Source organism: Natrix helvetica (genome assembly GCF_964273705.1).
Source record: "Natrix helvetica genome assembly, chromosome: 2".
NCBI classification, from domain to species: domain Eukaryota; kingdom Metazoa; phylum Chordata; class Lepidosauria; order Squamata; family Natricidae; genus Natrix; species Natrix helvetica.
Window position 1 is genome coordinate 256,372,166 of NC_138552.1, and position 21,428 is coordinate 256,393,593.

Below are 21,428 nucleotides of genomic sequence, written 5' to 3' on the forward strand. Positions count from 1 at the left end.
CCGTCGCGCCGTTTTCCTTGCCAGAGAAAGCGGGGCGGGGCCACGCTCAGTCCCCGCCCCTTCGAGCTAAGTCAGATCGGTTCCTGAGCGAAGAGCTGCTCAAGATGGTGGACAGCCGAGCTGCGCTAGGCGGGGTCGAGATGGGCGATGCTTGACGTTCGCTCCGCCCACACCCGGAAGTACGTCTGCCACAATGGTTGGAGCAGGCGAAGGGGCGCTTTCCGGATAGCGGCTTCTCGTACACAGGGGCAGTCATGGCGGCAGCTACCGAGCTGCAAGGGAAGTACCAGAAACTAGCGCAGGAATATTCCAAGGTACTGGCACGTGCTAACTTCTCTAAGTACCGAGACCCTGAAAAGTGCCGGCTCGCCTCCAGTGGTTTCAGCCCCCCATAATGTGTCCCTTCCTATCGTTTCTAGGTATCAAGAAAGACTTGGTGCCATTCTCCTTCTGTTTGAAATGTTGAGCCGGCATATCTTTTGTCTCCTCTGTCTCTTGTTTCAATGGAGAAAGGAAACGCAGCTCTTTACCCGATTCGTTTGCATGCATTCAACGCCCTGATGTTTAAATCAATTGAGGGAGCAACTGGTGTGAAAGATTCTAGCCTGAGGATTTCCTTTTATCTGATTCAGCCTTCCTGTCCTCCGCTCCATCATCCCACCTTCATTCCCGTTTAGGGAAGGCTGGGATTGTATAAATAACCTGTTCACATGATAGGAATTGGGAAAGAAAGGTTTGAAGAGCGTTAATACTGTATTGTAAAAAAGAGTCAACAACTAGCTTGGGTTAAAATGACAAATGTAGCATTTTATTGAGGGCACAACACTGATATAAAATGTTAATATGTGATTTTTTAAAATTAGGATTTTTATCCAGTCTCTTATATTGTGACTTCACTTGGTGTAGTGATTAAGGTACTGGACCAGAGGTTGGTGAAACTGTAAGTTCTGGTCCTCTCTGGAAAACTGGTTGGTGATTCTGTGCCAGTCTCTCTCAGCCCAACCTACCTCATATGGTGATTTTTTTTCGGGGGGGGGGGAATAGAAGGTAAGAGCTTTATACTTTAACCACCTTAAGTTGTAAAAAAATAAAGGTGAGCTATAAATGTAATAAATAATATTAAAAGAATGCACATGCTCATTGATTAAGCATTGCACTTTGGGTTATATTTCAAGAACTCTGGTTGGAATCCTTTTACTTCAACACTGCTTGTTTACTGAGACCTTCTTTGGACCAATGCTGTTCAATTATATAGATAATTTTCAAATATTTTTTAGCTATAGGTATACAGGTTTATGGGCCCAAATTATGTTTGTGCAGAAGTGCTGTTTCACCTTGGCTGTGAAACATATTGTTAATTGAAGTTTCCAAAGCTTAAATTTGTTTTGGAATATTTCTTTCTTTCTTGGGTATCTGTATTTTGCTAAAAGTGCTTAATATTTTCCTAAAGGATATCAAAGACCACATTGCTTCATAACTGAGTTAATAATTTCTCTCTGTGTTTGCAGCTTCGAGCTCAAAATCAAGTATTGAAAAAGGGTGTAATGGATGAGCAGGCAAACTCAGCAGCTCTAAAGGTATAGCTTAAAAATACTGAATAATAATTTAATTAAAAATAACATTTCTCAATAGGGCTGTCATTGTCTACTAGTCTATTATGATTCTGAGTTAGCTGATGTGTAATGTGTGAAATATTCTTTCATCTTAAAAATAAATAGTATCACAGAGCGTTTTAGTTTAATCTTTGTGAAATCTGTCACCACTTCTTTTGTTAAGACCTCTTGACTGCTTGTGGCAGAATTGGGTTTATAGTGAAAGCTAATCCATGTGGGAGAATTGCTAACTGTCATTCACTTTGGGATGGACAAAAATCATATTTTGATTTTTTGAAGGTCTATCACAGAATTGACAACAGTCAAAACAATCTTCTCTTAAATTTCCATATGGAAGCATCATTTTCATTTGTTGATCTTAAGCTTGTTTTGAATTGATACATGGAACCTATTGAAAGTCTGTTTTTTAAAACTCCCACCAAAGTATCAATAGTAAAAGTGTCAGTGTAGTGTAGTATTAGCCTTAAACAAGAAGTCCCAGATTCACATCCATATTTGATGGAAAAGTTTACAGAATAACCTTTGGCCAGTCAAGATCTTTTATTCCAATCTGCCTCATAGAATTATTGTTATGGAGACATTAGACAGATACACCCATATAATTTACATTGAGCTTTTAAAAAAGAAAAGCAACATGTCAATGCAATAAATATATTTTATATCTATCAAATAAACATTATTTTGATACTTTACTTCCATACAGAAATGATGAATACATCACTTAACTAGCTTTAGTAATCTTAGATAAAACACCATGATTCTCTATGGTGTTTTGAAGACATTGGATATGACAAGGAATTGTTAAAATCAATCCATGCTAGAACTCAGTGTGATGAAACATTTTATCTTAATACAGGAACAAATGAAAATGAAAGACCAATCACTCAGGAAGCTACAACAGGAAATGGATAGTTTGACTTTTCGAAATCAGCAGTTGGCCAAGAGGGTAGAGCTCCTTCAAGAAGAACTTGCATTAAATAAAGGCAAGAAGAACAAGGTAGGTAGTAAGCAGGTTTTCTAGCATATTCCATAAATGTAGTAATGTAAATAGTTAAGAATTCTCCCATATTAGAATTCTTAGCTAACTAATTATTTTATTGTAAAAATCCATGGAAATAATGATATGAAAAGTGCCTTCAGCAAACAAGCATATTTTGTTTTGATTAGAAAAGTGGTGACTCTGTATCTCAGTTGAGTCAAGAACAGAAAAACGTCTTTGGTGAAGATCTTCAAAAAAAGATAGAAGAAAATGAGAGGTTACATATTCAGGTAGGTAGCTCTGTTTAATGCACCATCCAAACATTACATTCTTGACAGAAATTAGTAAGGAAAGAGTGGGGCACTGTTGAGTAAAAAAGTTGTATCCCTTCCCAGTCACTCTCACTTGGTCTGAGTAATGTTATTGCAAGTTTATCTTCTTGTTGATTTTAATAAGCTGACAGAAATATTTTTTCCAGGCCCAACAAATACATCTGGGGGTCATCTTTCTGAAATAAATGGATTTGAATGAAAAAAAAAGGATCTCAATTGAGTTACATGTCAGCAAGATGGGCTGTGTATAAATTAAATAAATAAAAACTTTAACTCATAAGCTGGACAAATGGTCTTGAAAGCTTGATTAGGCTTGTGAGTTAAGTGTTTCTCCATTCTTAAAATAAAGCAGCTAGAACATGAAAGTGAATACAACATCAGGACAGCTTAGGCAAAAATGATTCAATTCTACAACCATGCTGTGAAATGAGTTGGCTTGTGTCAGTACAGTGATTTTCACTTAACAACCATTTGCTCAGCAACCTATTCTAGTTATGAAGGCGCTGAATGAATGGTACTTATGACCAGTCCTTGATGTTTCAATCGTTTCAGTGTCCCTGCAGTCATGAGATTGTGATTTGGGTGCCTGGCAAAATGGCTTGCAGTTATGATGGTCATAGTCACATGATCACAATCTGTAACTAGCTTACAATTCCAATATTACAGCATCTAATGGGTACATGATCATCATTAGCAGCAACCTTCACTGTTGGCTTCTGACAAGCAAAATCAATGGGAATACCGACAGGAGGCTGCAGATGGTGCCCACATGCCATTGGGCTTAATAATGTTGCAGTATTTGTTTAACAACGCCAACCAGAAGTGCCAGAACTGCTGTTTCTAAGCAGCATGGTCACATGATGTTGCACTTTACAACCGTGTTACTTAGCAATGGAAGTTCTGGACCCAGTTGTTCTGGTTAACTGAGAACTACCTGTATAAGTAGCAGGGCATCTTAGAAACACATGCCGGTAATTTATGAGATAAATAGGCAAATTACCATTTCTCTTAACATGTTTTGGAATTATGCCTAGTAAGAACAATTGTGGTTTCATTTCAGATTTGATTTCTAAATTTCTCTGAATGATGCTGCATATTTCTTTCCAATACTTTAAAGAGTTTAAAAAAATATGTACCATATATACTAAACTATTCCTTCTGTTTCATGGCATTTCCAACATTTATTATTATGCAATTTGCCTATCTTGGCAGCTATTGATGGAGTTTAATATGTGTGATAACTTTTCTGCCCTTCTCATTTCAGTTCTTTGAGGCAGATGAGCAACATAAGCGCTTAGAAGATGAGCTGAGAAGCAGACTTGAATTTTTAGAGATGGAGACTGCACAGCATCAAGCTGTGGTGGATGGCCTTACTAGGAAGTATATGGATACAATAGAAAAGCTGCAAAATGATAAAGCCAAGTTAGAAGTAAGTTTAAAGCTGTAACTTCCCTGTTGTAGAACTCTGCTCTTTTGATTCAATTAGTGGCAGTTTTAGAATTGTATGTTTTAAATTTAAGATGAGACTAGAATGAACCTTGTATCCTTGCATACAGCTTTGGCGACAGAAAGGGCATCCGGCCATTAAACACTCTGCTTGCTCCATTCATTTGCCCAGACTCCACCACGCAAAGGATTATAGGGTGGTTAAAAGATGATGATGATCCTTGCATACAGCTTTTTTGTTCCTTCTTTTTCTCATTCTATAACATTTTCAGTTGTATAGTTTCCTAAAAATATATATTTGTTGATAGTTTAGATTTTTTTTAGTATACAGTGCTCTTTAATGCTAATTTCTGATCTTGGAATAGAATTGATTGTGCAAATATATACTGCTAGTTCTGATCTTTCTTCTGCCTTTTCTTTTAGATCAAATCTCAAAGCCTAGAGAAGGAAGCCAAGGACTGCAGAGGTCGAACAGAAGAGTGGTATGCTTTTGATATTAAGATTAAATACTATTAATGTCTACTTAGAGAAAGTTGTTTTTAATTAAATGAGTACTTTTTATTATCACCTTCATCATCAAGCACCAGCATTAAACTTAAATGCATACCTAATTACATATAGGGGTTAGTTTTAAAACTTTGTATATATACCTTTTACTGTTACTACCTTTTAGTCCTGTAAGATTTTTGGGGTGGGTGATCATTGACTTCATGAAGCACATCAAAAATCTACTGCCAAATCAGAGTATGTAAAAATAATATACTAGCATATGAGCTAGTGATAGATAAAATCCTGCTTTTTGCTTTCAGGTGAGTGCTCAAGTTACTGTTGAATCTTTTTTGTCATTGTAATTTAGATCAGGCTGTAATATTTAAAAACAAAACAAAACAAACCGTTAAATTGGTCAAAAGTCACTCCGATTTAAGGTCTTGCATTATTTTTACAGTAATATACAGTGACTGAAAAGTACTGCTGTAATGTACTTGAATATATAATTGCTAGGGAGATGCGAATATTTGTATTGTGGAACTGTACTGTTGCACTGCAAGTATTGTTGCACTGCTAATACAGGTAATCCTCAACTTATAACCACAGTTGAGCCCAAAATTTAGGTTGCTAAGTGAGAGAGTTAAATGAGTTTTGCCCCATATTGCAATCTTTCTGGCCACAGTCGTTAAGTGAATCACTGCAGTTAAGTTGGTAACACCATTATTAAATGAAACTGGTTTCCCCATTGACTTTGCTTGTCAGAAGACTGCAAAAGGTGATCACATGACCATGGGACACTAACCATCATAACTATGAGTCAGTTGCTAAGCATCTGATCATGAGACCAAGGAGATGTTACAGTGGTTGAAAGTGTGACAAACGATCATAAGTCACTTTTTTCAGGGCTGTTGTAACTTTGAACAGTCATTAAATGAACTGTTGTAAATCGAGGATGACCTGTATCGATAATGTCATACTACCATATTTTTTTGGAGAATAAGACGCGCCTTTTTTCCTCAATAAAGAGGCTGAAAATCTGGGTGCGTCTTATACACTGAATACAGGGGTTTTTTGCCTCCTGAAATCCCGCCCCTTCACCAAAATGCATAGTTTATAGGAGGCTTTCAAAGAGCTCCTGGGGGCTGGGGAAGGCAGAAATGAGCAAAAAAATGGGCCATTTTTTGCTCAAATTTGCCCCCCAGCCGTAGGAGCACTCTATAAGCTTCCTAATGCCCTTTTTTGATGAAAAACGGGCCGTCTTTTGCTCATTGTTGCCCCCCCCCGGAACATTCTACAAGCCGCCTAAGGGCTATTCATGCCCTTTTTAAAAAAAAAAACCCAGGCCCATTTTCGTGAAAAATGGGCCATTTTTGGGAGGTTTGCAGAATGCAAAAAATATTTTTTTTTAAAAAAATTCCCCCTTCAAAACCTTGGTGCGTCTTATACTCCGGAAAATACGGTACGTTATGACCTAGGCGGTCAAAGCAAGGCAGACCTCTAGAAAGTCCTTTATTGCTCTCAGTAAGTGTTCTAACAAACAGTCCTCGAATGGCCGGTAAGGCTCTTCCCCACGCGACCTGAAAGGCAGTCCCCCTCAGTCCCCCAAACAACAGTCCGTATATTACAAAGAAAGTCCATAGAGTAGAAGCACTCTTACAGGGCAAGGTCCAGGGTTCCAAGTCCAGACCACCCGGCTAAGCTAGTCTACAAGGCAAAGTCAAGGCACACTACAAATGGCAGTCCTCAGGACAAAGTCAAGGCACAGGGCAAAAGGCAGTTCTCAAGGCAAAGCAAAGGACAAAAAGCAATCCTAGAACAAAGGCGAGGACAAGACAAAAGGCAGAAGGCAGAAGGCAGTTCTCAAGGAAAATCAGAACAGTGGGGCAGGGGGAGTCTAAGCCAAAACAATCAATTGGCAAAGACTAACTCCCCATGGCTTCCCCTCAAGTCAATCCACTCCAGGTGTTCCCTGTGGGGCAGTCTTCTCCTGAGTAGCCTTCATCAGGGGGGATCTGCTACCTATCAGCACCACTGCCTGGCAGCAGTCGATTCTCTCCGTCTGGTCAACTACCTTTCCCAATGCCAGAGGTGCCTGGGACAGCATGATCCTCAGCCCCTGGTTTCTCCAAACATGCCATGGGAAATGTGCCATCCCTGTTGGCCAGTCTTGGTTCCAACTCCCCCTCTTCCTCCTCCTCCAAACTGGGCTCCATGGGGCCATGACGTACTAATAGCATAGTACTAATTAGAACTATGTTAATAAAACGTTTTGTTTTCTTAATGAATTGTAATATTGGGAGTATACTTTTTTTGTTTTGTTTATCAACCTTTTAAGAAAATGAACAAAGAATAAAACGTTGATGTTGTTCTATTTTTGTCTCCTAGCCAGCAGCAGCTACAGCATCTTCATAGAGACCTGGGTAGCAGATTGGATGAGTCTTTACAAATTATAAGTGAAAAAGTACCTTTCAATGATACAAGTAGGTATTGAATTGAATTGATTGCATTTGCAGTTGAATAAAGGGGAAAAAATCGTAGAAAATTGAAAAGCTGAGATTGTTTCCTTATTCCAATTTAATAAATGCTTAATTACACATATTTATATATTTATTTTACTTTCAGTTTTAAATGTGGTTACTGGTACAGGTTGTAAAGATACTATCCACTCTTGAATGATTTATGAACTAACAATTTTTTTTAAAAAAAAGGTGGTCAGAGGAAATATACTTGATCTAATACTGTGAATTGATTATTTTGTAGGATCTAGCCAGTATAATGCTCTGAATGTGCCATTACATAATCGACGCAGGCAAGTGAGTAATACAATTAAGGATGCTTAAATTAAGAAATGTGCATTTCTTTGGCATTTGTGAATCACTGCCTATGTGATGTAGATTCTCCATTAAGTATGTTTAAATGATTTCAGATTCTGAGTAATATCTAGTACAGTAGAAATGTTTTTTTTAAAAGAAGAGAGACCGGAAACTCTGCTTGATTCCTTTTAAATGAGAAGTGAAGTGAAGCAAGACAGCTGCAGGGCAGGAGGACTTAATGCCAGAATTTGTTTCCCCATTTTGAACTGCAGTTTATGGGATTGATCTATTTTCATGAAAAGATAGAAAGTTCTTGAGCTGAACTCAATTTCTGGTGAGCACATTGATATGTCTATTTGCATTACTCTTGTCTGTTATGTTTTTTCAACTTTCCAGTCTACCCTACATCTCTGGGTTTTTCTCATGATCTCTTAACAAAGTATTAATCAAGTCCATGCTACTTATATTTTCGAGATCAAGGTTAGCTAGATGCTGTATTTAACTGAAGAATAAATAAATACTGTATCTTGCAGATACGATATTGAGTGTAGTGTTGTAGGACTATCATCTCAAATCAATGGCAAAGTTCTTGTGTCATCTCCCATTCCACCTCATTTGGGAACAACTCCAGTGAAATCTTATGTAACACAATCTACTCTAACATGGAAAGTATCTTCAGAAGAGATGCTAGGGAAGGGTGGAAGAGCAAAGTTACTTATACCGTGTTTCCCGAAAAATAAGACAGGGTCTTATTTTCTTTTGATCCCCGAAATAAACATTTGGCCTTATTTTCGGGGAAGTCTTATTATTTTTTAGGTGCAGGAGGCAGCGGGTGTGGTCACCTGATGACTGCTGCTGCGTTGCAATATTTTGGGAGAGGGCTTATTTTAGGGGGAGGGCTTATTTTAGCGCATGTGCTCAAAAGCCCGATTAAACTTGTTATCCGGGGAGGTCTTGTTTTCGGAGAAACAGAGTATGATCTACTTTTTGTTTGTGTGCCTCTTACATTTAACTCTATGTCTAATTTGACATTCCAATTTTCAATGCTGCTGAGCTTTTGCATATCTGGTCTTTTAAATATTATCCTGGCATTTCTATTTTTCAGTTGGGAGCACTGTTGATAAAAGCTCTTATAAAGTTGTATCTTGGTTTTCTATATTTTACAGTTGAAACTTCGTGATCTTGCTGGTCAAGCTCTGACCTTTATCCAGGATTTAGTGACAGCTCTCCTTAATTTCCACACCTACACTGAGCAGCGAATTCAGATTTTCCCCATTGATTCGGCCACAGATACTATTTCACCATTAAATCAGAAGGTAAGATTATTAGGGGAATTTTATACCATTAAATATAATGAACAGATAATAACATGCTATTTCTAAGCTTTCTATAGCTTGACAAGCACAGTAGAACTATATTTTGGTATAGGATTTTTTTGATTTAGGGCTTCTGTTTTTTGAATTTTATTTCTGAGTTTTCCCTGCACTTGTAGTTTTAAATATGCATACTCTGTTATTATTTTGTTTTAAATTTACTGCAACAGGCCCTTGACACAGTTTATTGGCCTTTTGAGTTAAAAATAAATATAACCCTGGGAAGTATTTGCCCTAAAATAATCAATTTGGTGGGTGATAACTGAGGATACTGTTGCTGATGGAATGCTAAAAGATGCTCACTTAAGGATGTGACTACCCAGAAAGTGACTAGAGGTCCAGAAAAGGACATTTATTAATATTCCAGATGTTGTTGTTTTTACTTTCTTACTGAATCATTTGGAGCTTGCTTCATTTAGAAAAGTGTTATTTAAAAGGGAACTTAATAAAAATTTATAAAAAGGGAAAGAAAAGTGCCTTCCGAATACCCTTCGACTAGAAACAATGTTGAATTTGATGAAACAGTGATCAAACTATGCAAAGCTTTTTTTTCTGTATCAGGAAAGGGTATTGTGTGTAGAGCAAGTTGTTTATTTGTGGTTAGGAATTATTGAAACTGTGTAATTGATGAAAAATTAAACTCTGTCCTTCAGTAGTTTGACGAAATTCATCTGTGAACCATTAAACCATTTGGCCACAATGAGTCTCTGAAATATTTAAAGGACTGTAATTATTTTCTTTCAACATAAGTCTTTTCTAAAATATCTCTGTTGTATAAATAACTTCAATTTTTAAATTGCTTCTGAGCAGGTTAGCTGTTCACATACCTTTAAAAGTTCGTTTTCTTCTCCTTTCTCCCTGTTCCAAGTGGCAGTACAAAATCAACTGCAAAATCTTTCTCAGTGATGTACCTTAACCCTTGAAGGTTAATATAACTAAGATGTTGCAATAGTGCCAGCTAATAGATCTCATTGCATTCAGTTCTCACAGTACCTTCATGAAAATGCATCCTACATTCGCCCACTGGAGGAAGGAATTCTGCGCTTGTTTGAGAGCATCACAGAAGACACCATCACAGTGCTGGTAATATTGTTATTTTGTTGCTATACCTGCTTGTTTAAAGCTTCTTGGTACTAAATATCTAAAACTTCTTTTTTTTTCCTTGCAAGGAAACAACTACGGAATTAAAAACTTTTTCTGACTACTTAACATCTTATGTCTACTTTCTCAGGAAGATTCTTCCTTATCAGTTGAAAAGGTACTATCAGAATTTTTTCCCCCCCAAAGCAATTTAGATAAAACAGATACATAGAAAACAAGCCCCTTTTCAGATCTTTTTTCCACCAGTTCGGGAGAAGGGCAAGAGGAAACAAGCAAACTTGATTGCGCTTCCTCTTTACAGTGATGTCAATGGTCATAAGGAAGATTAAGAAGGAAATGTGATGCTTGAATACCCATCAAAATCTAATGTGTCAGAGCATGCCCCGTCAAAGTTGCTTTATAATGTCAAATTGGATTTTAAAAAAAGAAATGCATTAACTTGTTTTCTCCAGATGTAATGGTATCTCTACTGGTTGGGAATTCTGATAGTCATAGTTCCATTTGGAGACTGTCAGGTTGGTGAAGGCTGCAATAATGAGCAATTGGGAGCCATCGTGCACCCTAATGCACTCTTGCTTTCTTTGGACTGGTGCATTTCAGATGCATTGACATCAATGATTTGGATTTATAGGAGATGACCAGGCTGAACCCAAAATGTCACAAGTCCCTGTGCACTTGCAAGAGATCTAAGTGCAGCCCACCTTGAATTCTTTTCTTAACTCCTGCACATTGTACAGTTGCTATTTAAAAAAAGAAAGAAGGCAAATTCCATGTTTGGAATTCGTAAGAAACAGTTATGTTTAGCCATTACCTTTGATTACTATTCTTTTGCAATCTGTGATGGAACTATCTTTTTAGTATTGTGTACAGTTGCTACCACCACATCTTGAAAACAATATTATTGAACTAAAAATCTGTACAGAGGAGGCACCAAAATTATTAGGAGGAGGCTGGAGTACGAAGAAAGACTATAAAAACTCTTTATCTTAAATGAAAGTGGGAAAGGGGAGACAAGAAAGATAGAATTGTATAAAATCATTCATGGCTTAGACAATGTAGCATTTTTAGTTATTAATTGAACCTAAAACAGAAAGATTCAGGGCTCAAGTAGGTAATACATTTTCACATCACACATAATTAAATCATTTATTTATAATTAATCATGATTAGTCATAGATTTAATGATAAATTAACTGGAAGAGGAAGGCGTATTAGATATCTTTGCCACCTTGAGTTATTTATGAAAATAATAATGGGATTAAATTATTTTTAAATATCGAATCGAAATTGCTGCTTAGACTTCTGATAATGGCAGACAATATGAGTGGCTTTGAATGAAGGCTGAAAAAGTTGATGGAGGATCAAGCTTTCAATGACTACTGATTTTGAAGATTGTTTACTCAGGAGAAGCATGCTTAGTTGGAAAGTGATAGTGGAAAGGAGTTATTACTCTTTCAGGCTTTATGCTGTCCAGATCTATGCAATTGTCACCGTGTAATGCAGAATGCAGGACTAGATTGGTTTTATAGCCTGACCCAGCAGGCTCTTCTTATGTTCTTTTTTTTCTACTTTTTTTTAAAAAGTATCAAAGCACCATCATAATACTCACTCTCAAAAACATAAATTCATATGTTCCTAGTTTGGAAGAAGAGTGTGAATCTTCTCTTTGCACAGCTGCATTAAGAGCCATGAATATGAACCTGCAAAATGATATGAAGAAGCTGACGGCAATCTTTGAGAAGCTGCATACATACATTAGTCTTCTAGCCTTACCCAGTAAGTGTGGGCTTTGGGCAACAACAATTCAGGATTCAGTGTGATGTATGAAATGTGACTTCTTCAAGAAAGAAGACAGATTCTGAATTCATTCTCTTAATTGACCGAAAGAAGTTGGCCTATACAACATTTGTATCTTACACTGTAATAACTCACGTAATAGATGGAAAATAATTGAAATCAATCCCATGAAATGATTTGAATTATTTAAAGTAAGATTGATCTAAAACTTCGCTAATTTGGATTCTCACTCAGATGGGTGATTCTAATTTTGTTTAAATTGCTAATCTGCATGGTAGTGATTTAATTGTGTGCTGACAATTATTAGACAATTAAAAAACTGCAATTCATTTGAATATTTTATAATATAATTCCACATATTTTTCAGATGGTTTTTCTGTGCCATCTTAATTCTGCTTAAAAGAAGAAATTTAAACTTGGTACAAATGTAATAAATAAGCAGAAAAAACCTATAATTGGATGTTGCTGCCTTTTGGGCTCATTGATTACACAGTTTAACCAAGTTAGGTCTGTGGTTTATTTCAAAAGAGATGTTTGATTTGTTTACTCAATACTATTCTGTGTTTCTCTTCCCATTTCATGCTTTTTTAAATATTGTATTTGTCACCAAATTTCAATATATTGCTGTTTATACAATCTAGGCACAAAAGCAGATCACCTGGTTCGAACGAACTTCAACTCTGTGTTTACATGCATTGCTTCAGCTCTTAATGGATTTCATGAAGTTATGAAAGGTGAGACCATTTGAACTTGCTATGTAGTTCACCTTGATTCAAGAACTTGAGGGAAGCAATTACATTAGAAGCTTTTTTTCTGGCAAGAAAGCCTGTTTAAAAAAACAAAACAAAATTGATTACTGAGCAGCAACATATGGGAACTACTGGTCTCCATAATGGTGAGCAGGAAGTAAGATGTATTTTCTTATAAAAATACTCTTGGGTAGAAAAAAGTAAAAGAAATAGCAAGATTTTCAAATTGGATTAGAATGAGAGGTTCAAAGGAAAGGAGGCCTCATGTGATGTAACAGTTAAGATTGAGAGTTTGAAGATTTCCATTTCACTTTCAATCATGAGTGTTGACGGGATTTTTGTGGGAATACAATGAAGGAAAATCTCCATGTGAACTCTATTGAGATGGAATATAAATCTTATAGGTAACGGTGCTGTGACTTATGTGCATAACCGATACATACTAATTTCTTTTGATTTTAGACATTTCCAAGCACTTTAGTCAAAAAGCTACCTTGGAACATGAGCTCCCTATAGCCACTCAGAAACTCATCACTACCAATGATTGTATCTTATCCTCTCTGGTGGCATTAACTAATGTAACAAGCAAGGTAAAGTTTGTTTTCAACTCAAGCAGTGACTTATTTGGAGAGCCAGTGGTGGTGAAAGCTTCAGTTTAGACCTAGAGTTGTAGTCTCACCTTAGGCCCAAAAACGGCTGGGTGACCATGGGCCAGTCACTTCCTCTGAACTCTAAGAAGCAGGTAATGTTAACCCACTTCCAAAATCTCGCCAAGAAAACTGCAGTAACTTCACCTGTAGTGTAACCAGGAGTTGGCACTAACTTGAAGGCACCAAGGGAAAAAAACAAGTTAAAAAAGAGGTGTATCCATCATCTTGGAGATATATTTAGAACACAATATTGTATTGTGACTAGGGCTAATTTTTTGAGAAATACTATTCATGTAGTAAATCCTTAAAAAAAAGCCAGGTAGAATATAAGTTCAATATATCTAGACTGGAACTTCTACACATTTACCTAACCCTAACCCCCCTATTGTTATTACTAGTTTTGTTTTTTTAATTAAATGGGATGCTGATGTTGCAAAATGTCAACCTCTAACATATTTCACAATAGGGACAAGTTGGCTCAGTGGCTAAGATGCTGAGCTTGTCGATCAGAAAGGTCAGCAGTTTGGCGGTTTGAATCCCTAGCACCGCGTAACAGAGTGAGCTCCCATTACTTGTTTCTGCCAACTTAGCACTTCAAAAGCATGTAAAAATGCAAGTAGAAAAATAGGGACCACCTTTGGTGGGAAGGTAACAGCGTTCTGTGCGCCCTCGCTATTTAGTCATGCCGGTCCCATGACCACAAAGATGTCTTCAGACAGTGCTGGCTCTTCAACTTTGAAACGGAGATGAGCACCACCCCCTAGAGTCGGGAATGACTAGCACATATGTGCGAGGAGAACCTTTACCGTTAACATATTTCACAGAAAGTTCAAGGCCCTATAGAGTTTAAAGATAAAAAATGATTGGTAGGTAACCCAGTGCTGTTTTTGTGTGTCCATGCAACGTTATCTTAAAGGAGACAATGGCCATCTCATCTATTGGCCTTCTGGGATTTGGATGTTTTGTGACTGGTCACCATCATCTTTTTTGAATTGACAAGCTATCATCTGATTATTTATTTCACTTAGATTAAACTGTGGTTTAATTTTGTATCCAAAGCAGACCAGTATATATCATCCTTTTTTTTTTGGTATGTCTAGATTGCTTCATTCTTCTGCAATAATTTAAATAGTTTCACTCTATCATTGAGTTATGGACCTAAAGGAGGAATGGCATTTATCAACCCCCTCTCAGCTGAGTGCATGCTTCAGTATAAGAAGAAAGCAGCTGCCTACATAAAACTTCTGAAGAAGGTTTGTGCTTGTTCACATACAATAGATACACCAACAGCAACTTGGATTCCTTGGGTGGGCTCAAAAAGTCCTTTCATGTGGGACTGAAATATTTTCCTCTTATGAAGAGGTTCTTTGTTAGAGATGGAACCATTTTTGTTACACAGTGGTGTATTAGCTAGTTTGAAGCCGCTTCAGAGATTGCAGAGGCTGAAAATTGATGGATGAGCGTGAGAGTTGTAATAGGCTTCCTGCTGTTAGCCTGTGAGGGAAACTGAAAGGAATTCAGGATTATGCTTAAATTTATAATTGGTAAATTTATATCTGTTATTAGAGTATAAAATGCTGGATACTTAAACAGATATTCAATTTTTTTATTTAAAAAGTTTTTTTTAAAAAATGTCTTTGTTCATAGTCTACTATTTCAGCTGAAAAGATTCTCAGCTGCTTAAAACAAGACTGTCCCGCCCCATGGGTTTACAATATGAAGATCATGATAAAAAGGATAAGGAAAACAGAAATAACATATCACAGGGGAGATTGATGGAAAGAGAAATTTTCACACATGCAAAATATATAAGCACCAGGAAGGATTCAGACCCCTAATCATGTATCTCCTCAGCCTGTTAGTTTGAATTGGTTATAGTACATTCACAGAGAAGATAAAATGGGTTGATTAAAAATATTTCTACTTGAATTCTCATGTGTTTTTGTCTTATGAAGTGCTACAAGGGACATGAAGTCTCACTTGCTATAAATACTAATTTAATGAACGGTGTTTTTATGTTTTGCGTTTAGCTGGATGGAGAAAACTGGCAAAAGTAACACTCTCATTTGTGTTTGTTAGTAGCAAGGAGCTGGAAAAAAAACATTTCTCATCTGTGACTTTTATCACCTTGGCCAGCTGTCATTGCATGTTTTCCCCCATACAACCATAATCTCCCCCCTGCTCCCAACATTTCCTGCAGTCTTTGCTATCTTTGTACCGTGTGTAGTTTAATACAATTTCTTTCAGAATAACACCCCTGATTTAATTCATTGCGCTGAGGTGCGATTTTATATAGAGGAGAAGCACAAGGAAGGTTTGCCATTTTTGCCAAGTTCCCCTGTGGGATGCTAAGAATAATAGCACAGACCTCTGCCCTAGAGGATGGGAAACCATCTGGAATGTCTTTTTTGTTAACTAGGGGAAAGAATGATGAAAACACAAGATATTCTTGCCTAGCCTGGTTCACTAAAATGTATTTTTTTTAATTCCAGACTTGTCCTGATTCAGTGCCTTATGAAGAGGCTTTGGCCAATCGCAGGATTCTTCTGAGTTCCACCGAGAGCAGAGAAGGCCTCGCACAGCAGGTACTTGTGATCTGATATGCAGCCCCTTCAAAATACAGTATATGCACCCATATTTGGGAATTGCACTGGGGAGACATCTTCATTTATCACATGTGCTATTAGATATCTAAATGCAGACATCCATAATAAAGGGAGAGTGAAACTTGGTTTCTGAACTTTTCCTGCAGTATAAATTCAATCCAAATGCAGAATAGCAAACAGGTTGTTTTATAACCTTTTCCTCCCCAAACTAGTTTTCTCTGCAAAAGCCCAGTAACACTGTTTTATAATACTTAGACCTGCACTTTGCTTATCTGCTGTTGTACATTACCCTATCTGTATAAAATGTAAGAGAGAGAGAGACTTCAAGAAAGGCCTTAAAAACATAGCTATGCCATTGAAGCTGATATAAACCATCAGAATCGCCCAAACCACAAGATCGGCAGCAAATAAATTGGATGGAAGAATAGATTAGATAGATTAGATAGATAGATAGATAGATAGATAGATGATAGATAGATGATAGATAGATGATAGATAGATAGATAGATAGATAGATGATAGATAGATAGATAGATAGATAGATAGATAGATAGATAGATAGATGATAGATAGATAGATAGATACATAGATGTGAATATAGACTGATTCTCCTTCTCTGCCATCCCCCTATGCCCAGAGCAGTGGTGGGTTCCGGGCGGTATGATCCAGTATGGCCGTACCGGTAGTAGCTGGGAGAAGCGGCCATTATACCGGTACGGTGGCTCGTTTGGCCCACCCACCTGCCCACGTTCCATGGCTGTTTACAATGTGACCAACCCACTGTGCATGCGCACATAGCGTGTGGCGCCCGTGCAACCTCTGCCGAGCATCGGTGTCACAGGGTGGTGGCGTGCGCATGTGTGCACAGTGCACATGCCCGTCTAGGACACCTGGCCCCGTGCGCAACATACCAGCTGTGGAACCCACCACTGGCCCAGAGCTCAGCAAATGGAAATACGGTACTTCAATGAAAAAAATTTGTTTTTACTGTTTGTATTTGATTTATCTAATACCTTATTTGGGGTATTTGGGTAGCTGAAATCAGGCCGTAGTATGAATGTGTACTAGTAGATCATAGCACTATTATGTATATGAGGTACATAAATTGCCTGTTAAATTCGTTTCAAAGTAAAAGTGTTGGGTTCACTTGTAAACAGCAGTTAAAAGACTTAACATTATTTATGAAATCCTGCTCTAGTTTTCAAGTATAATTCAGTTTGCAGTAATCAGAAGGATTGATTTAAAAAAGGAAATTAGTAAACAGATGGGAATGTACAGTCCAAAATGTACTTCCTGTTGCGGCTTTTGGAGAATAACTTCACACTCTCTTTTTCCCAGCTGCAAAACATTATCTAGAGTGAACAATCCATTAACCAAAACTTGTTAGAGTTGGGGAAAGAGATCACGCTAATGTACTTGTATCTTAATTAAATCATACTGTTCAAGGTTTTTAAAACAAATAATGTCTTTTTGGTTGTGATTTATAAAATGTTATCTAATCAGCTATTACAAGCATCTGTTTCTTCTGCCGTTGAATTGCTGTGGCTTGCGTACACAGCTGTGCAACTTGTTACTATCTTATGCTTACATTTTAAAATTAAGGGAACATTACAGCTTCATAAAAATCTGGCTGTCTTGTCAATGACTGGCTATGATTTATCTAAAATGTTTTCTATACCCTTCCCTTTTAAGGAGGGAATAGAAAGGCACACACTACTTGGAATCAAAGCCTTGTTCTTTAATCTTGAGGTTATGATTGCTAGCTACTTCTCAGTGCATACCACTTGGAAATGCACAGACCACCTGACAGCACATTGTTGGTATCTTCTGTTCCTCCAACCTCCTCTTGCAATTTACAGTTCCATGTGAATTATTTTTCAAACTGTCCACTGCAGATCCCCACCACCACCACCGTAGCTCAAATAGGCATCAGTTTGCTTCATGGTGATAATTTTCCTTATTCCCAGGTCCAGCAGAGTTTGGAAAAAATTGCAAAATTGGAACAAGAAAAAGAGCATTGGATGCTGGAGGCCCAGTTGGCTAAAATTAAGCTAGAGAAAGAGAATAAAAAAGTATCTGAAAAGGCCAGAACTTCTATAGGCAACCAGCTGATTGAAGCAACCACAGAAAATTCCTTTGTGTTAAATGCAGTGGAACAAGAGAAGGATGATCATGCAGAAAAAACACTGAGAGAGCCAGTTCAAAGTACAAGTTTGGTAAGTGTATTACATGCCACTGAGGTGGTGAAATATCATATTTTTTTCATGGATGTTTATCATGAAACAATGGATTTATTAATTAGCACTTTGGGGAAATTAGCATTTGGATGCCACAATGATATTTTAAAGAGGATCAGTCAAAAGTCCAGGGGGAGAATTGGATTGGCAGTGGAAAATGTTTGGCAACTGAAATGGAATAGGTAGCAAGATTGTTGAAGATGGTTGTTTTTAGTAAAGAGCAGTTCCTGAATTAGATTAGGCATGTTTGTACTTCTGAAGAGTTTGGGTGCACAATCTGAAGAATGTTGAAGACCAGAAGAGAAGGAAGAGCACAATGGGACAATAGCTAACAAATGTAAATATCCCAGTGGGTAGTATGGTAGTGTGCCAATATTTTTCTGATAGAAGTACAATGCTCTATCATCAGTTTGGATTTTGTTACTGCTAATCCATTTTTACCGTAAGCAAATTTTATGCGGCTTAAAATCTCTGTGATAAATAACAGGAGATTATTTAATTGTATATATTAGACACTTGGTAACCTGATGCTTTATGTCAATTAGTGCTTCAGAGTTTCTTTTTTTTTAGCATTTGTTGGTGATAATACATTTGCAATTCTGATGTAATGTTTTTAACGCACAGTATTAAGGAAAACAATTCATGTATCTTGGGTTGTAATGTTTTATAACCTCATTGAGCCCCATTGATTCTAGTGGGACGGAATTAGGCATATTGTATAACCAATATATCCTTTGAAATGGATGAAAGCACAGTTGCACTTTTAAAATTTAGAACATATTCTAGTTAAGATTCTACTGAAGTAAGAAAAAGTAAATTCTACTGTATATAAATGATTTTAAAACAATAAATTACTACTTTGAATTAACCTTGTCCTGATTTCTTTTAAAGATTGGAATGTTAACAGTGAAAACTGGAGATGAAGAGGTACAGCATTAATATTTATGTTATATTTAGAATATCAAATAATGCAAATTATTTGAGCCATTATGATTATGAAAACAGTTCAATATAGTTGAATGGCAGTTATTTTTGTTGCTCTAGTTTTATTAATACTATTTCTGCAACCATTTCTTTTAGCTTCTATTGTTATTTAACTTTAAAGATACGATAAATTAAATTCCATATTTTAACTATGTGCAATGTGAAGAAATGTTTTGTTTTCCTTTCACCAGTCAGTTAATTTGAGGCTCTGCTTTCTGTATATTGCATATTTTATAAATCTCAGTGAGTGCTCTTCTCATTCAATCTTGCCTTTTTTAGCCCAGAAAAACATTCCTCATAAATGAGCTGTTGCCATCGCTTCATAATTTCGTTTGGACTTTTTCAACTCCACAATTTGTTTGTTTGAATTATGGTTTTCACGGGCACCTAATGCAATGGAAGACATGTTTGATTTGTGATGTTTTTCATACTTGAACAAACATTTACATTTTTTTCCACATATTTGCTTGGAAGATTCCAGAAGCTGATACCAGGGAAGATTTGATAAAGAACCACTATATGGCAAGAATAATAGAGCTTACATCTCAGCTGCAGCTTGCTGATAGCAAGTCTGTACATTTTCATGCGGAGGTAAATGAGCAATAAGTTGCTTACTCTGAAAATCAGACTTTAGTGTTATAATAAATGTTCTGTTTCTTATAGAGGTCTTTTCATTGGCTAATTCCTTGCCATTTATTTCTGGTAAGAAGGAGAATAAGATGTGATTGTGCTATAATTTGCTTTAGCTATAAAGAAATATTAGAACAAGGATGACAAGTAAAAGATTACCTAGAAAAGATGGATTTTCAGGACATAAAAAAGGAAGTTGCTATAAGGGCGTTCCAACTATAAACAGCAGCAAAAACAAGTAAAAGAAAATGTTTTAGATGTTTGAAAGAATGGAGCTGTAGAGTCATATAAAGAAATGTATTGGGCTATGAAGTTCTTACAAGGTGAAAACACGATGGGGTCCTTGGTGCTCTCTGAGCTTTGGGGTTTTCTTCAGGGTGTTTCATTAGCAAACTAGCTAACATCATCAGTGTTAGAAGGGAGTGGGATTATACCAATGGCTTGCCCTGTCAGCATTGGTGAGAGTGTTCTTTCTTTGTAGTTCCTTGATTAGCTGTTGCTTACCATGCTTCTTTCTATGCTGATAATTCCTAGATTGGGGTTTGTTTACTTGATTTTGGTCTAGTGTTAATCTTGGTGTTAATATGAGTGATGTGGTGGCCAAGTGGTGAAGACACTCCCTTCCTACTCGGAGGATTCAGAATTCAATCCTAAGTAGCAGCAGATATTTCTCTCCTAGGGCAGAAAGAAAATAAGAAGTTTTCATCATGTCTTCTGATTGCTAGTTGGTCTTCACTCTGCTAGTCTTCTGCCTGTTGGCTATTATATAGTGGCTATTATACTCCTTAAACTGAATGTTGTAGATGACTCCCATTTTGAAGTCAGGAAGCTTATGCAATTAGGAATAGCTAGAAAACCAGTAACGGGGATAAAGGAAAGGTTTTGCATTGTCAAAATGATGAGGCAGATGAGTACCGTATTTTTCGCCCTATAAGACGCTCCAGAATATAGGACGCAGCCAATTTTAAAGGAGGAAAATCTAGAAAAAAAAAGATTCTGAACCAAATACTGTAGTAAAATATTTTATATCAACTGTATAAAGTTAACAGCAGTTTAAGAACAATTTTATGTCAACCATGTAACATATTAAGAACTATCTTTACTCTCATTAACAGTTAGTAAAGTCAGTAAACAGTGAATCTAGTGGTCTCATACCCCCTCATATCTCATCTGGTGCTCTCTAACCCAATATTTCATCTGGTGGTCTCTAACCCCCTCATATGCATCTGGTTTGAGTGAATGCTGCTGGAAAGGAGATTGTAAAAAGGAGATCGTTCCTCTTCCCTTCCTCCCCCACCCCCCCACCCCCAATCTCTCCGGATTCTCAGGAAGCAAAGCCTTTGAATCAAGCTTGATCGTGTCCCTTTCTAGGTTTTTAATTTCCCAATCCAGCGTTCTGAGAAAAGCTTTTGTAAAAAGGAGATCGTTCCTCTTCCCTTCCCTTCCTCCCCCACCCCCCCACCCCCAATCTCTCCGGATTCTCAGGAAGCAAAGCCTTTGAATCAAGCTTGATCGTGTCCCTTTCTAGGTTTTTAACTTCCCAATCCAGCGTTCTGAGAAAAGCTTTTGTAAAAAGGAGATCGTTCCTCTTCCCTTGCCTTCCTCCCCCCACCTACAATCTCTCTGGAT

The 21,428-nt window shown here is 37.2% G+C and overlaps 1 protein-coding gene across 2 annotated transcripts in view; it reads left to right on the forward strand.

Moving 5' to 3' along the window:
* Positions 1-104: 104 nt before the first annotated feature.
* PPP1R21 (protein phosphatase 1 regulatory subunit 21) overlaps positions 105-21,428 on the forward strand; it is a 30,795-nt gene continuing 9,471 nt past the window's right edge. Inside the window, exons 1-19 of one of the 2 annotated variants that reach the window (XM_081944285.1) lie at positions 105-314; positions 1,509-1,577; positions 2,470-2,610; positions 2,781-2,882; positions 4,189-4,353; positions 4,794-4,852; positions 7,245-7,339; positions 7,620-7,672; positions 8,839-8,988; positions 10,027-10,128; positions 10,215-10,303; positions 11,786-11,922; positions 12,585-12,677; positions 13,155-13,282; positions 14,443-14,595; positions 15,835-15,927; positions 17,916-18,164; positions 19,077-19,112; positions 19,644-19,760. In XM_081944285.1, coding sequence (XP_081800411.1) covers positions 255-314; positions 1,509-1,577; positions 2,470-2,610; positions 2,781-2,882; positions 4,189-4,353; positions 4,794-4,852; positions 7,245-7,339; positions 7,620-7,672; positions 8,839-8,988; positions 10,027-10,128; positions 10,215-10,303; positions 11,786-11,922; positions 12,585-12,677; positions 13,155-13,282; positions 14,443-14,595; positions 15,835-15,927; positions 17,916-18,164; positions 19,077-19,112; positions 19,644-19,760 — 2,091 coding nt within the window. In that variant the 5' untranslated portion in view covers positions 105-254. Of the gene's footprint in view, positions 315-656; positions 734-1,508; positions 1,578-2,469; positions 2,611-2,780; positions 2,883-4,188; positions 4,354-4,793; positions 4,853-7,244; positions 7,340-7,619; positions 7,673-8,838; positions 8,989-10,026; positions 10,129-10,214; positions 10,304-11,785; positions 11,923-12,584; positions 12,678-13,154; positions 13,283-14,442; positions 14,596-15,834; positions 15,928-17,915; positions 18,165-19,076; positions 19,113-19,643; positions 19,761-21,428 lie in introns of those variants that run through there. The other variant, XM_081944286.1, reaches the window with a different exon arrangement.